Source organism: Lacerta agilis, chromosome 2 (assembly GCF_009819535.1).
Source record: "Lacerta agilis isolate rLacAgi1 chromosome 2, rLacAgi1.pri, whole genome shotgun sequence".
Taxonomy (NCBI): Eukaryota; Metazoa; Chordata; class Lepidosauria; order Squamata; family Lacertidae; genus Lacerta; species Lacerta agilis.
In genome coordinates this window covers 21805414-21819957 of record NC_046313.1, presented here as the reverse complement: position 1 = coordinate 21819957, position 14544 = coordinate 21805414, and the positions used below count along the sequence as shown (strand labels likewise).

Here is a 14544-nt window from a genome sequence, read left to right as displayed (position 1 = left end):
AGTGAAGGGATATTCTGCCATTTTGATGTAAGGGAAGAAGGAAGAAGAAGAAGAAGAAGAAGAAGAAGAAGAAGAAGAAGAAAATAAAAGCAAGCATTTTCTCTCAGATATTCATATTGTCCAAGCAACTTCAAGACCCAGTGTTTACATGGCCTATTTCTTCCCTCTCCTGCTCTGGCTGATGCCATTGTGGTCTCCAGCCCTGGGAAGGAACCCTCCAGAAATCTTTTCAAGTAGAAATACTTGGAACAAATTCTGACAGATGCTTACATTCATAGGGGCCTGGAACTAGGCTCCCTCCACTTGTGCTAATCACCCCCTGGGAATGTTGTTGCCAAGAGCATTTTAGGATTCAGATCTAGGAATGCAAATTTGTCCCGGGCCTTTTAACAGGCCACAACTTGTCTGGAAAATAAGAGTTCTGGGGAAGGGAAGGGAAGGGAAGGGACGGGGGGGGGGGGGCAAAGGTGGAATTTAAAATAAAATCAATGCAGCTTTTAACAGTCTGGTTTTTTAAAAAAATAATATGTATATTTTATCCTGCAATGAAAAAGTAATAAATAATCTAATTTCCAAGAAAGGCTCCAAGTCAGATGTTGTTCCTCAAGGAAAGGAGGTTCACTGAAATAAACATCTTGTTTTCCATCTAAGTTGTCTTGTTTTCCTAAAAAGCCTGTACTCCTCTTCTGTACTCCAACCATCTCTGCCACTGTGGGGAGGTACGGCGGGACCCTCTGCCACCATGGGGAGGCGCGGCAAGGTCCTTCACCGCTGTGGGGAGGTACAGTGGAACCCCTGCCACAACAAGGAGGCCTGACAAGGCCCTCTGCCACTGTAGATATATCTCATGATATATCAAGATATCATATTTAGCTGGTGATATATCACGATATTGAAAAATCAGTTACCGCCCAGCCCAAGTGGCAACAAGTCTCACTGTGTTCTGTGGGGCTTGTTCCTTAGTCTTTAGGAGAGCAGCCTTAGAAGAGGAGAATCACTTTGTGTATCACAGAGTGTCCTGCATCATCAGGTGCAGAGTTGCCACTGCCAGCTCTCAAATGCAATACAGAAATATGCCCACTTTACTACGTCACCAGCCTGGTGGAACACCACCACATGTCACCATCTCCATGGAACGGGTGCATCAAGAAAGTGCTACCAAAAAGAACGAGACGGACTGGAATAGAGTACATTGGGTAAGAGGTGTAGCTCATGGGAGTTGTAGGCCAAAAACATCTGGAGGGCCGAGGCTGAGGAAGCCTGAGTTAAAATAACAGATGTTTTGCCTGTGTCAGGGGACTGGATTATAGAGGACCTTCAACTCTAATCATTCCATGGAATGGCAACTTCAGTTGCATATGGAGGAATTCAGTGTTGCGCTCTTCCAATTGTTCTGTCAGCTTGCCCGAGGGAATGCTCCTCTCTCCGTGCAAGGTTCTGGGGGGTTCACCAGACCTCCCAGAGCCAATTTGGTGGGGGGTGGGGGGTCATGAGAAGGCGGGGGCGTGCCATTGGAAATCTCAATCAGACTTTTTTGAGGACACATGCAGAGGATTGTACTACAGTATGACTGGTTTCAATAAATAGGTCACGTTTTCAAATAATCATAGCATCTATGGCAAACAAAAGAGATCACTGTGCAACGGACCAGGTAGTAGCAATAATAGCACACCAGATGGGTGAACAGCACATGTTGATTACCTGCATAAACAGAATAAAACCAGCAAGCTTGATACAGAATGATCTGGCCAATTGTGCACATGTGGCTCGACACGTACTGGTGCTTTTGAAGTAAACATCAGCCAGCTTAATTCTAACCAAGGAACTCAATCATGTTGCATCGATCTCATTAACAGCATGTATCATATGCAAGGTTTGAGAGGTAAAAAACGTAAAAGGTAAAGGACCCCTGGACGGTTAAATCCAGTCAAAGGCGACTAGGAGGCTGCGGTGCACATCTTGCTTTCAGGTTGAGGGAGCCGGCGTTTGTCCAGACAGCTTTCCGGGTCATGTGGCCAGCATGACTAAATGGCTTCTGGTGCAATGGGACACCGTGAAGGAAACCAGAGCGCCTGGAAACGCCGTTTACCTTCCCGCTGCAGCGGTACCTATTTATCTACTTGCCCTGGTGTGCTTTCAAACTGCTAGGTTGGCAGCAGCTGGGACAGAGCAACGGGAGCTCACACTGTCACAGGGATTTGAACCACTGACCTTCTGATCGGCAAGCCAAAGAGGCTCAGTAGTTTAGACACAGAGCCACCCGTTAGGGCACAGAACCAACATGTTCTGCAAGCCGCGTTAAAACTAGAAAAACAATTGTCTCTACTGCAAATGAACAAGCGGGCTTTCCCTGTCTTATCTGTGACAGAAATGGGAAGGGGAAACTGACAAAGGCGCTGATGTTAAGTATCAAGAGAAAATGAAATTTCAACAGTGGAGACTGTCGACTTAGCGAAAATGGCGCCCTTCAGGTGTTCTTGGACTTTTGCCCCAGCCAATATGGCCAATGCTGAGGGGTGATGGGAGTTGTAGTTAGGCAGTATGTGGAGCATATACCTTTGGTTACCCCTGGAGTAGTGGGACACAAAAGTTCACACTAAACTGTAATCAGCAAGTGATTTACAGCACAATCCTATGCATATCTTCCCATTGAATTGTTGTTGTTGTTCAGTCATGTCCGACTCTTCGTGACCCCATGGACCAGAGCACGCCAGGCACGCCTATCCTCCACTGCCTCTCGCAGTTTGGCCAAACTCATGTTAGTAGCTTTGAGAACACTGTCCAACCATCTCATCCTCTGTCGTCCCCTTCTCCTTGTGCCCTCCATCTTTCCCAACATCAGGGTCTTTTCCAGGGAGTCTTCTCTTCTCATGAGGTGGCCAAAGTACTGGAGCCTCAACTTCAGGATCTGTCCTTCTAGTGAGCACTCAGGGCTGATTTCTTTGAGAATGGATAGGTTTGATCTTCTTGCAGTCCATGGGACTCTCAAGAGTCTCCTCCAGCACCATAATTCAAAAGCATCAATTCTTCGGCGATCAGCCTTCTTTATGGTCCAGCTCTCACTTCCGTACATCACTACTAAACCATAGCTTTAACTATACGGACCTTTGTCGGCAAGGTGATGTCTTTGCTTTTTAATTAAACCACTCTAATTGCCACTATCATTTGCACCAATATACAGAGTGTGGCCATTGGAGGTGTGGCTGGCATTGGCACTGCAACGCTTTGGGCAACAGGTTATGCTAATAAAAGGTTAAAATTGCTAAATATGTTAAAAAAATATGCTTTTAAAAAATAGTCAAGCATAATATTATAATCATTATGCTGTCAGTCTGCTCTGGTTTTTTAAACTGGTCCAAACCTGTTTATTTTTTTACAGTGTGATTGTATTTTATCTTGATACGATTGGTTTAGTTGTCCATAGGGATGAGGGGCAGTTTAAAATTATTTCAATTAATACATGCAAATAATGATCCCAGATGCCTTAAAAATTCCTGCTGTAATGCAGACGCCAAAGTCTACTTTCAAAAAGAAAAAGGAAAGGAAAGAAACCCAGTGATAGTTTGTTAAGGTGGTGTTGCCTTTGTTCGATTCGTGGCATATTTACAGAACACAAATGGGAAAGATTACAATAATGCACCTGTTTTCAAGTTGGCTCGCCTTGGCAAATCTGTGCAGCTCACTGCGTCACGGTCACAATGAGCAAATCAAACGCTACGCATCTCAAAGGGAAACTAGCTGTGGGCATTCCTCACCTCAGGGCCTAATCTCAAGGACAGCGTGTGCTCCCGATGTTCAAAAGCAACACTGCGCAAGTCATCAAAAAAGATTGTTAACAGAACTTAGGCACCAAAGCACTTCATCTTGTTGACGCTGCTACAATAATGAGTCATGACATGCTGCTTATGAAGAATCATACTTCTAAGTGAATTAAACTACAACCCGCCCTATGAACCAACGATTGTTCCACATTCCCCTTTCAGCCACTGGACACACAATTTTGCAAACAAACAAACAAACCACATGTGCCATAAGAACATGATGTCCCTTGCCATTCAACACGGAGCGTTTCATAACTTACTTTATGCAACAGCTTGAATAACAAAAAAAGCACCGAGACACATAGCAACCAAAGGGTGCTCATCATAGCAGAGTTGGAAAGATACTAGCAGCAATAAAGCTAACCGTGAAAACAAACTTCACAAGTAGAATTATGAACTGATTCACTCAATGTATCTTCTTGGTCTCCTGTACTATGTTATGACCACGTGTTAATCCATCACCATGTTGGCAGATCTCACTAAAATGCCGCCTCTTTACATCACCAACACACAAGGTGCAGTTCACCTGTTTACAAAAAGGGCTTTTAACAATCACAGCTGAGGTCATTTCATTTATTCATTCCTACGCAAAATGTTGACTAAAAAATAGTCCCAGGGTGACATTACAATGGCTTTAACACAAGTTAAGCAGCAGAACAGATAAACAAACCATTGACGAAAAACTTCAGCGGCAGCTAGAATGGTGACTGGGAGTGGCTGCCGAGACCATATAACACCGGTCTTGAAAGACCTACATTGGCTCCCAGTACGTTTCCGGGCACAATTCGAAGTGTTGGTGCTGACCCTTTAAATCCTTAAACAGCATCGGCCCAGTATACCTGAAGGAGCCCCTCCAACCCATTGTTCAGCCCGGATACTAAGGTCCAGCGCCAAGGGCCTTCTGGCGGTTCCCTCACTGCGAGAAGTAAAGCTACAGGGAACCAGGCAGAGGGCCTTCTCGGTAGTGGCGCCCACCCTGTGGAATGCCCTCCCATGAGATGTCAAGGAAATAAACACTTGACTTTTAGAAGACATCTGAAGGCAGCCCTGTTTAGGGAAGTTTTTAATGTTTGAAGTTTTGTTCTGTTTTTGATATTGTGTTGGCAGCCGCCCAGGGTGGCTAGGGAAACCCAGCCAGATGGGTGGGGGTATGTATGTATGTATAAATAAATAAATCAATAAATATTTTTCTTCAGCAGCGAGCATATAACAGCGGACACAGCAGTATCAACAGGGAAAACCCGCTGTATTTGCAGGACTTTGTAAGCAACTGAACGAAAGACTTGGCTGCAGACTTTAACACAGCAAGCACTTTGAAGCAAAGGACCCTCTCAGTGCTCAAAAAGAGATAAGACCACTTGTAACATCTGTAAATAGTGTGTGCATGCACAGTGGTGTTTGTTGTTGCTGGTCTAGTAAAGAAAACTCTCCTAAATTGCTGTTTCCTGTGGTGAGCTTAACTGCTTGGTTGAGCTTCGGAGGCGCTACACTCCAACAGTTATTAGGAGACAAAAATCAGAAAATGTGGATGCATCTGGGCCAATTACTGCCAAAGACACCCCAGCTTTCCATCAGGGCTCAGCACTCCTGTTGGGAGAACCAAGACCTTGCACACGCCCTCATCAAGGCAATTTTTTACCTTCTCTTTGAACTTGTCTCAAAACATTCATTCGGTGCCATGAAGATGCCTCTTAAAATGCTTCATCTGAGTCTTGCTGCCTACATATGGCACAACCTTTGCCAATCCAATCATTTCACCGTGAACCCTTCACGTCATGCCCTGTCTTTACCATCATAATTGGACCATTGCGAAAGAGAACATTCTTGGTCTTATGGGGAGGCCTCTTCTCCTTCTTAACTGCTTGCCCGCAGGGTGAAGCTACAGCACCCACAAATTTTTATTTTTATTTTTAAATTGAATACACAAAAACTACAGTGAAGTCTGAAATGCCCAGTGGGAGCTAGTGTACAGGAGCTTGCAGTAGGGGCAAGCTTTCAAAACAACATACAGGATTTCATCTTTAGGTTTCTAGTTTGTGGCTGGGAGAGGCAAGCAAGAGGGCAGAGTTTAGAAAATGTGCCCTCCAATAACTGCCCTGAAAGCTGCTGTTCTCATGCTTACGCTTGCACCTCTTGCATTATCATGTGAACAGAAAATGACAGGGTGCAGACCGGGGGGGGGGGGTTGGGGTTGGGTTGCCCTACTTACAAATTGATAATGGACAGAGTTGCCGGAGCCAGGACTCCCGGCTGAATGAGAACTTAATGATGCCCCTGTTTGTTCAGGCGAAGACTAGCACTAAGCACCCTGGGAGTTGTTGTTGTTTTTTCTCTTGTTTGGTTTAAGAACCCCAAAGCAATTAAGAAAAGAAATCTGTTGTGATGTGAGGGAAACAAAACCCAGTTTTGCCTTGAAAAGCAAAGGAAATGGGAGTCACCTGGCCATCAACGAGAGAGAAAGAAAATGACAGCAGGCAGGCAAAGCTAAAGTGGGAAAAGGAGATTGCAGCAGCCTACTGGCTCCAACAAGACTTGAGGCAAAGACCTCCTATGCGCACCAATTTTAGTACTGGTACATTCATACCTTGGAAGTCGAATGCCTTGGGAGTCGAACGTTTTGGCTCCCAGACGCCGCAAACCCGGAAGTGAGTGTTCCAGTTTGCAAACATTCTTTGGAACCCGAACGTCTGACGCGGCTTCCGATTGGCTGCAGGAGCTTCCTGCAGCCAATCGGAAGCCATGCCTTGGTTTCCAAATGTTTGGGAAGTCGAACGGACTTCCAGAATGGATTCCACTCAACTTTTGAGGTACCACTGTAATAATATTATTGGTCCATCATAGCTTTTGGAAGCACATATGCTCCACACTCTTTAGGTGTGTTATTTCACTAGTAGTGAAAGAATAACACCACACGCAGCTCCAAATATTTCTGGAATTATACCACCTGTCAGGGAACTGCCTTCAGCCCCACGTAAGGTCTCGCCGATGTACAGAGAGCCCCGATACCTCCCCAGAAGCGATACCTCACCCAGCGGGCAAAGCGACTCCTCCTCTGGTGGGGAAGGGCAGGGAACTAGCCGTCTGGAGAGGCAGCAGCTTAAGGATGTTGCTGAGAGCCCCAGCGCCTTCCGCGACATTTGTTTAGAGGGGAGCACGCCACTTCCGTCGCCCCAGTTGCGCAGGGGGATCAAAAGGAGACAGGGGAGGAGGCGCCTGAGGATGCCGAAATTCCTTTGTTGGGGTCACAGCCAGAAACTGGCACTCCTGGATTCTGCTAGCGACTGATACAGTCATGTTTTTCAGCGGTCTTGTTTGTAAATAGCTTAGCACAATAAAACTGTTAAAAGACAGTTCAGACTCATGCCTGCTTACTCGTGAGCAACCTAAGCCAAACCTGACACCACCGTTTCTACTAAATCTTTAAAGAAAAATGTATTAAGCCAGTGCTGCAACCTTTAATAATAATAATAATATCGTTAATTAGATGGCATTCTAATTTCTCTAATTTACAGCTCTGGCTGTACACAGTAAAGAATTCCCTACGTGCATAGGACAGCCTGAATTCCCTGAATGCTCTCCCACTCCTCACTAGGTCTTATTATGCAGTTGTCGCAAGTGGCTAATATTATATATGGCTTCTCATGCACGTAGAGAAACATCGTCACCCGACCCCAGCATCTCCCCCCACCTCTTTCCCCCTTTTCTTCCCAAGGTCTCAACAAATGAAACTGATTTGTAAAAATGTTACATGGAAAAAATACGAGAGAGACATTGCACATATTTTTGTAAGTCAATAAAATCTTTAATAAAAAGTACATTTAAAAAAAGCATGCACGTAGAGCAAGTTCTACCTCTTGGTAGAACATAAATTTCACTTGGTGCATGTGTTAAGTTCTGAGAAGCCACACATGATGTCAAACTGATGCCTTGCTCAGGTTTTGGAGATTTCCCTCAGCAGAACAGCATCTTGTTCATGGGGGGGGGGGAGTATTTTTCAAATTTTGAGTTTGAGGCTCGTTCCAAGCTCCAAGGGCCAAATTAAGAAAACTTTGGAGTGCACCGAGAGTTCAGAACTCCTCACTTCTTCCTCAACACAGTCTCATGAAATTATATGACCAAGGACTGTGCCCCACCCTTAATTAAAGTAACGCTTTAAATAATAACACCATGGAGAGTGCTGCTTAGATTTTTCACTTCAGGCAACGAAATATCTCAGGCCATTCCATCTGGAATGTCGATAAATTAGGATGCAGAAAGCTGATTTGGACTATGGACTGCATCCTGTTGTTGCCACCAAAGGCAAAAAGAAACACAAAAATAGAATTTTTTCTATTTCAGTGTATCTATTTCAGTGTATCTGAAGAAGTGTGCATGCACACGAAAGCTCATACCGAGAACAAACTTAGTTGGTCTCTAAGGTGCTACTGGAAGGAATTTTTTATTTTTTATTATTTTGTTTTGACTATGGCAGACCAACACGGCTACCTACCTGTAACTGTAATAAAGGCCACACTATTTCCATACAGAAATTCAGCTAAATATTAAGGGTAATTCCATACCTGGTGTCCTTTGTTCGACCGCCCGAAGAGGACCTCAGACACATCCATACCATCAAACTGTCTGTTGGGAGGGAGGCTTGCATTTGCCAGAGACACCAAGGTAGGGAATATATCTAAAGTGCTGCAGGAGAGAAGAGACTGTGATCAGAAGAACACAGGACAGGAACAGTGTTCAAGAAGCAAGAGCTACTTCCCCATGAAGGAGAGCTTTGGAGCAAATAAAATTAACACTCCCCCCCCCCATAACACATTCTACACCAAAAGTACAGAATTCAGATGAGTACCTCACGTACGCAAAAAAGCAACAACCCTATATCGATCAGACTGGGCCTCCTCTTTTTCAGGTTGGTTACGTGTGGGTTTTAAGAAACAAAGAAATTCAATTCCCAAACACAAATCAAAACTACAAAATATAGCATTTGCACATACTGACTATTTTGCCTTAAGGGTTGGATTCATTGTCAGGACATTTCCTCAAGGAATAGATTTGGAGAAAGATGTGGGGGTGGGGGAAGGTCGCAAAAATGGTGGGGAGAAGGAAGATATATCGATTTGAGATTGAGGGCAGCAACTGTACAGAAAAAGGAGCTTTGTGCAGGACACTCAAACCCAATTTTCAAATCACCGAGATGCCTTGTTCAACACCCTTCTTTTGGTTTCGGAAATCACAAAATACCATTGGCGCATTTCAATGCCCCCCCCAGCCGTGAAAGCTGGAAAGCTAATGCTTACATACTGAAATCAACAGAATTCTGCAAAAGACACCAGATTTTATATATCTGCCTAGTTCGTGTTCTGATTGTAGCTGCAGTACTTACATTTTAAGTGTCCAGTCACACTGAATACCTACAATAAGGTGGCACAAATTGTCTTCTCAAATGCTAATCTGCCAAGTAACATGCTCTCAGGAACTTGAGCAAAAGCCTCGCATTAGACTGAAATTATTTACATCCATATTAATTAGCACATTTTAATGAGTGTGCACCCCCTTTTACAAATGTTAATTTGCTAGGAGGAAGAGCAGCTGGCTATATCGCTGAGTCACTCAAGAGAAGGGCGGTCCAGTGCCTGCAGTTCTTGACGGAAAAATAATGAATGCCTAGTGGACATGAATACCATGTGGAAAATTTCTAATGCCTCAAGTGCAGAATGGGTTCTCAAATTACGGAGCAGAATTATGTTGTCATTTCCACTTATCGTCTCCAGCTCTCGATCATGAAGACAGTGGCCTCACTAAGGTTTGTTCTGAGGTAAACATGATGGGTGGGATGCTAGCATATAATGAACAAGGCTCAATTATGCTGCGTCAGACAGATGCCCAGCAGGGTTGTGTTGTATCTGGGGAAGAACTGGGCCTAGGTGTTTGATGATGAGTGACATCCTTGTTCTGCTGGCTCCTCTCCTCTCTTTCCAAGGCCAGATGCCCAGAAAAAGAGACACACCCCTTATATTTGCACCTGCTTCCCTCTTACCCACTGGGCCTTCCTTTCCTGCTGCCCCCATGCCTTTGGAGTGCCAGAGGGCAGCTCAGTAAGAATAAGAAAAAGAAGAGTTTGGATTTGATATCCCGCTTTACCACTACCCGAAGGAGTCTCAAAGGGGCTAACATTCTCCTTTCCCTTCCTCCCTCACAACACTCTATGAGGTGAGTGGGGCTGAGAGACTTCAAAGAAGTGTGACTAGCCCAAGGTCACCCAGCAGCTGCATGTGGAGGAGTGGAGACGCAAACCCGGTTCACCAGATTACGAGACTACTGCTCTTAACCACTACACCACACTGGCTCTCAAGGCCAGAGGGAGCTAGCAACTCCTTCAGAAAACACAGAAAGGTGGGCTCAGTTGTGACGGCACATGGTCTTGATGCACATGAGTTCCAGAAGAGACCCAAGCAACAACCCAGACGTGTATGGAACCATACAAAGCATCCACAGAAATACCAAGATTCGAGCTCCAAGTTCCATAAAGCCCCAAGGCCACATAGCTTCCTGTCAAGACTTGCATACTGGTGGGGAGCTAGGGTGGGTCAACATAAACTTCTATTGTGCGCTGCCGGATCCAGCTGCACAGAAACACTACAATGTCCTTGGCGATAAAACCACAGTGGCAGGATTAAATAAGCAGGGCAAATACATCAGAATGATGCCATGCTAAGCACATCAATTCACTTTCTAGGAAAATGTGGTTTCACTTATGTACAGCACAGCAGCTTCTATAGGAAGCCAGGATGGAAAATGAGAGTGGCATTGGGTTCTGCAGTTGCCACCAACAGCCCTGTCAACATTTCCACTGCAGTCTTCTTATTTCAGGGACTTAAACCTGAGCCGCAAAACACATTATTCCATAATCATATACTTGATAATATAGCACATGGAGTGTGATACTGAAATGACACACACACAAACACAGTCAGTTGGGTGATCTGACATCCAGCAACCAGCACAATATGGGAAATGGATTACTGAAGCAGCTCAACAGAAGATGGTCAAGCTTGTAATTGGTCCAAATTACCTAGAGATTGAACCAATTCAGCTGGTTTCTTCAAATTAGTATACAAGTAGGCTAAATGCTTGATGCTTCTTGTGTATCACAGACACAAGAGATGTCTTCAAGCAAGGGATTTCCCCTGGATTCCTGGGAGAGGAAGAGCTAACACACCTCACATCTTCAACACCAGTCATTGTTTTATTAATATCATTTTCTTTTCTTATGGCTGTCTTTTTAAATAAGCCAGGCAGTATTAGGGATGCTCGAGGAATTCATTCTTTGACCATTTTAATACAAAGGGGCCGGATTAATGTTTAGATCATAATGCAGTCCAGATTTCACATCTCTTGAATGCTATGGTGTTGTGCTTGGCTCAAACAAACAAACAAACAAGGAAAATACCCATACAAATAGCTTTTTTTTTTTTTTATAAAACAAGTTTAGAAATGCTTACCCTGAGGCAAAACACATTGAGAAATTCATATTTTGTGCAAAAATACGTATTTAAATATATTACTTATTTATATCTTAAAATTAATATACTGCTGTTGTTGTTCAGTCGTTCAGTCGTGTCCGACTCTTCGTGACCCCATGGACCAGAGCACGCCAGGCACACCTATCCTTCACTGCCTCTCGCAGCCTGGGCAAACTCATGCCAGTAGCCTCGAGAACACTGTCCAACCATCTTTTCCTTGTGCCCTCCATCTTTCCCAACATCAGGGTCTTTTCTAGGGAGTCTTCTCTTCTCATGAGGTGGCCAAAGTATTGTAGCCTCATCTTCAGGATCTGCCTTTCCAGTGAGCACTCAGGGCTGATTTCTTTAAGAATGGATAGGTTTGATCTTCTTGCAGTCCATGGGACTCTCAAGAGTCTCCACCAGCACCATAATTCAAAAGCATCAATTCTTTGGCGATCAGCCTTCTTGATGGTCCAGCTCTCACTTCCGTACATTATACTACAATACAATACAATTCCGTACAATATACTACTCGACTGTAAATAAAACCTTCAGAGCAGTTTGTGTTCTTGTGCTGCAATGTAATGCATTTTTAAAATCTTTGAATGTTAGTTAACATTGTTTCGATGGAACACAATTTGGGAGAGTTCCCCTAAAAGGCAGATAATGTCCATTATTAGGAATCATAGACAAGTTTGCAGAGTGAATATGGAATCTTGAGGTTCCAGGCACTTCCGCTTTGCTGGCTGTGCTGCACAAACTAGCAAACCCATTTTCATCCCCCCCCCCCTTTTTTATTAATTTTGTCATAACACAAACAAACATAATCAAAACACAAACACAAAAACTACAAACAATAAAAAAGAACACCATACCCCACTACCACCCCCCCAAAAATACTTATCTAAACCTGACTATTCTTCTATATATCATTGTAGGTTGACTTCCTCACATCCTCTCCGACTGCTTTCTTTGTAATTCATCTTTAGTAATTTCCTTACCTTTTTCTAATCTTATATTAAAATACTATTCAACTTATCTTAATTTTAATAACCTTAAACATTACTTCCTATATTGCTAAACCTTATGTATCTTCTACCTCTGTAGCCTAACTATTTCTACCTGTCTGCTTTAAATAATAATTTTAGCATATTTCTTCAAATAAGCTTTAAATTTAATCCAATCTTTCTCCACCGCGTCATCTCTCTGGTCTCGGAGTTTCCCGGTCAGTTCAGCGAGCTCCATATAGTCTATCATTTTCATCTGCCATTCTTCAATCGTTGGTATTTCTTCTGTCTTCCAATTCTTTGCGAGTAATATTCTTGCTGCTGTTGTGGCATATATAAAGACTATTCTATCTTCTCTGGGAATCTCATGGTTTACAATACCCAATAAAAAGGCTTCTGGTTTTTTACTAAATGTGTTTTTCAACACTTTTTTCAATTCATTATAAATCTTCTCCCAGAAGTCTTTTACTTTTGGGCACGTCCACCATATATGAAAGAACGTCCCTTCTATTTGTTTACATTTCCAGCATTTGTTACACTGTCCATGATACATCTTTGCCAACTTAACTGGAGTTAAATACCATCATTTTCATAACATTTTCTCTCAGGCTATTACATGCTGAAAATTTTATACCAGTCTTCCACAATTTCCCCCAATCTTCCAACATGATATTGTGCCCTATATCCTTTGCCCAATCAATCATAACCGATTCAACCATCTCATCTTTCGTGTTCCACTCCAGCAGCAAATGATACATTCTAGACAAATTTTTAATCTTAGGTTCTATCAATTCCGTTTCCAACTTGGATAGCAAACCCATTTTCAAAAACAATTTTCAGGCTTGGAAAATTTGCCACAACACACCTAACTTCTCGGATACCACCACTCCATTCCATTCCTGGAACACACAGATTTTGCTGCTGGAAGCATGAATATGCAGGTTATAACAGGCCATTTTGAGAATGGCATGCCAATTAGCAGAGAAAACATTGTCACAATAATGCAGCGGTACAGAAGAAATTGGTTGCATGCGGTCCAAGTACAAAGCTTTTCTAGCACACTGGAGAAAATACCGTGAATTCACAAAAGTTTGAAAGTGTTTGCAAGTATGTGCCTCCAGCAAGCTGACCAGGAAAAAAAGAGAACAGTTTCACTAATTAATAACCTGTTTGTTGAGGGGTTTTTCTTTGTTTTTGTTTTTCCAAACTAGGTGATTAAAAATTGTGTGGGAGACAGACCAGGGTCAGTTATTTGAGACTCAGCTTGGGAGGTTGTATAGAGAGGAACACCACCCTTCAAAACAGCTTCACCGTTAACAAGGAAGTTCTTAATTACCAGTAAACTGATGCATCGGTGACACCTTACCTTGGTTAAATTAATGCATTATTTTGCACAATCAACCAAGTGAAAGGGCAAGTGAAAGCAAGTATCTTGGATGACGCCATGATAGTTAAAGCCTGCTTCTGCTTTCCCTTCTAGCTACAGTACGTTTCCGAGCACAAAGTGTTGGTGCTGACCTTTAAAGCCCTAAATGGCCTCGGTCCAGTATATCCAAAGGAGCATCTCCAACCCCATCGATCTACCCGGACGCTGAGGTCCAGCGCCAAGGGTCTTCTGGCGGTTCCCTCACTGCGAGAAGCCAAGTTACAGGGAACCAGGCAGAGGGCCTTCTCGGAGGTGGCACCCGCCCTGTGGAACACCCTCCCACCAGACGTCAAAGAGAACAACTACTAACAGACTTTTAGAAGACATCTGAAGGCAGCCCTGTTTAGGGAAGCTTTTAATGTTTGATGGATTATTGTATTTTAATATTTTGTTGGAAGCTGCCCAGAGTGGCTGGGGAAGCCCAGCCAGATGGGCGGGGTATAAATAATAAAAAATTATTATTATTATTATTATTATTATTATTATTATTATTATTATTATTATTATTTAACCTGATGGTGCACCTTCCCTAAAAGTCACATGCAGCAAACCAGAACTCTTAGATAATGCACCCACGCACACAACAAACAGCCACTGCTCAATCTGTAGAGCTCTGCCAAGGCACGTCGCCGCAAAACGATGGGACAATTTCTTGCTTATTCATTTGGGCGACCTACTTTACTGACCTACTTTTTAATGAGCGGGAAAATCATAAAGGCATCGCGGGCATTTGTCATCAAATGCCTTTAAGCGAAGCAGTTTGGCACGGCAGATTTTGGTGGAAAGGCACC

General features: G+C 43.4%; 1 protein-coding gene across 2 annotated transcripts in view; it reads right to left on the bottom strand.

Moving 5' to 3' along the window:
• Nucleotides 1-14544, bottom strand: part of ARSG (arylsulfatase G) — a 78026-nt gene that overhangs the window by 16286 nt on the left and 47196 nt on the right. For both annotated transcript variants that reach the window (XM_033138901.1, XM_033138902.1), the window contains exon 9: nt 8381-8501. In XM_033138901.1, the coding sequence (XP_032994792.1) occupies nt 8381-8501 (121 nt within the window). The remainder of the gene's footprint in view (nt 1-8380; nt 8502-14544) is intronic.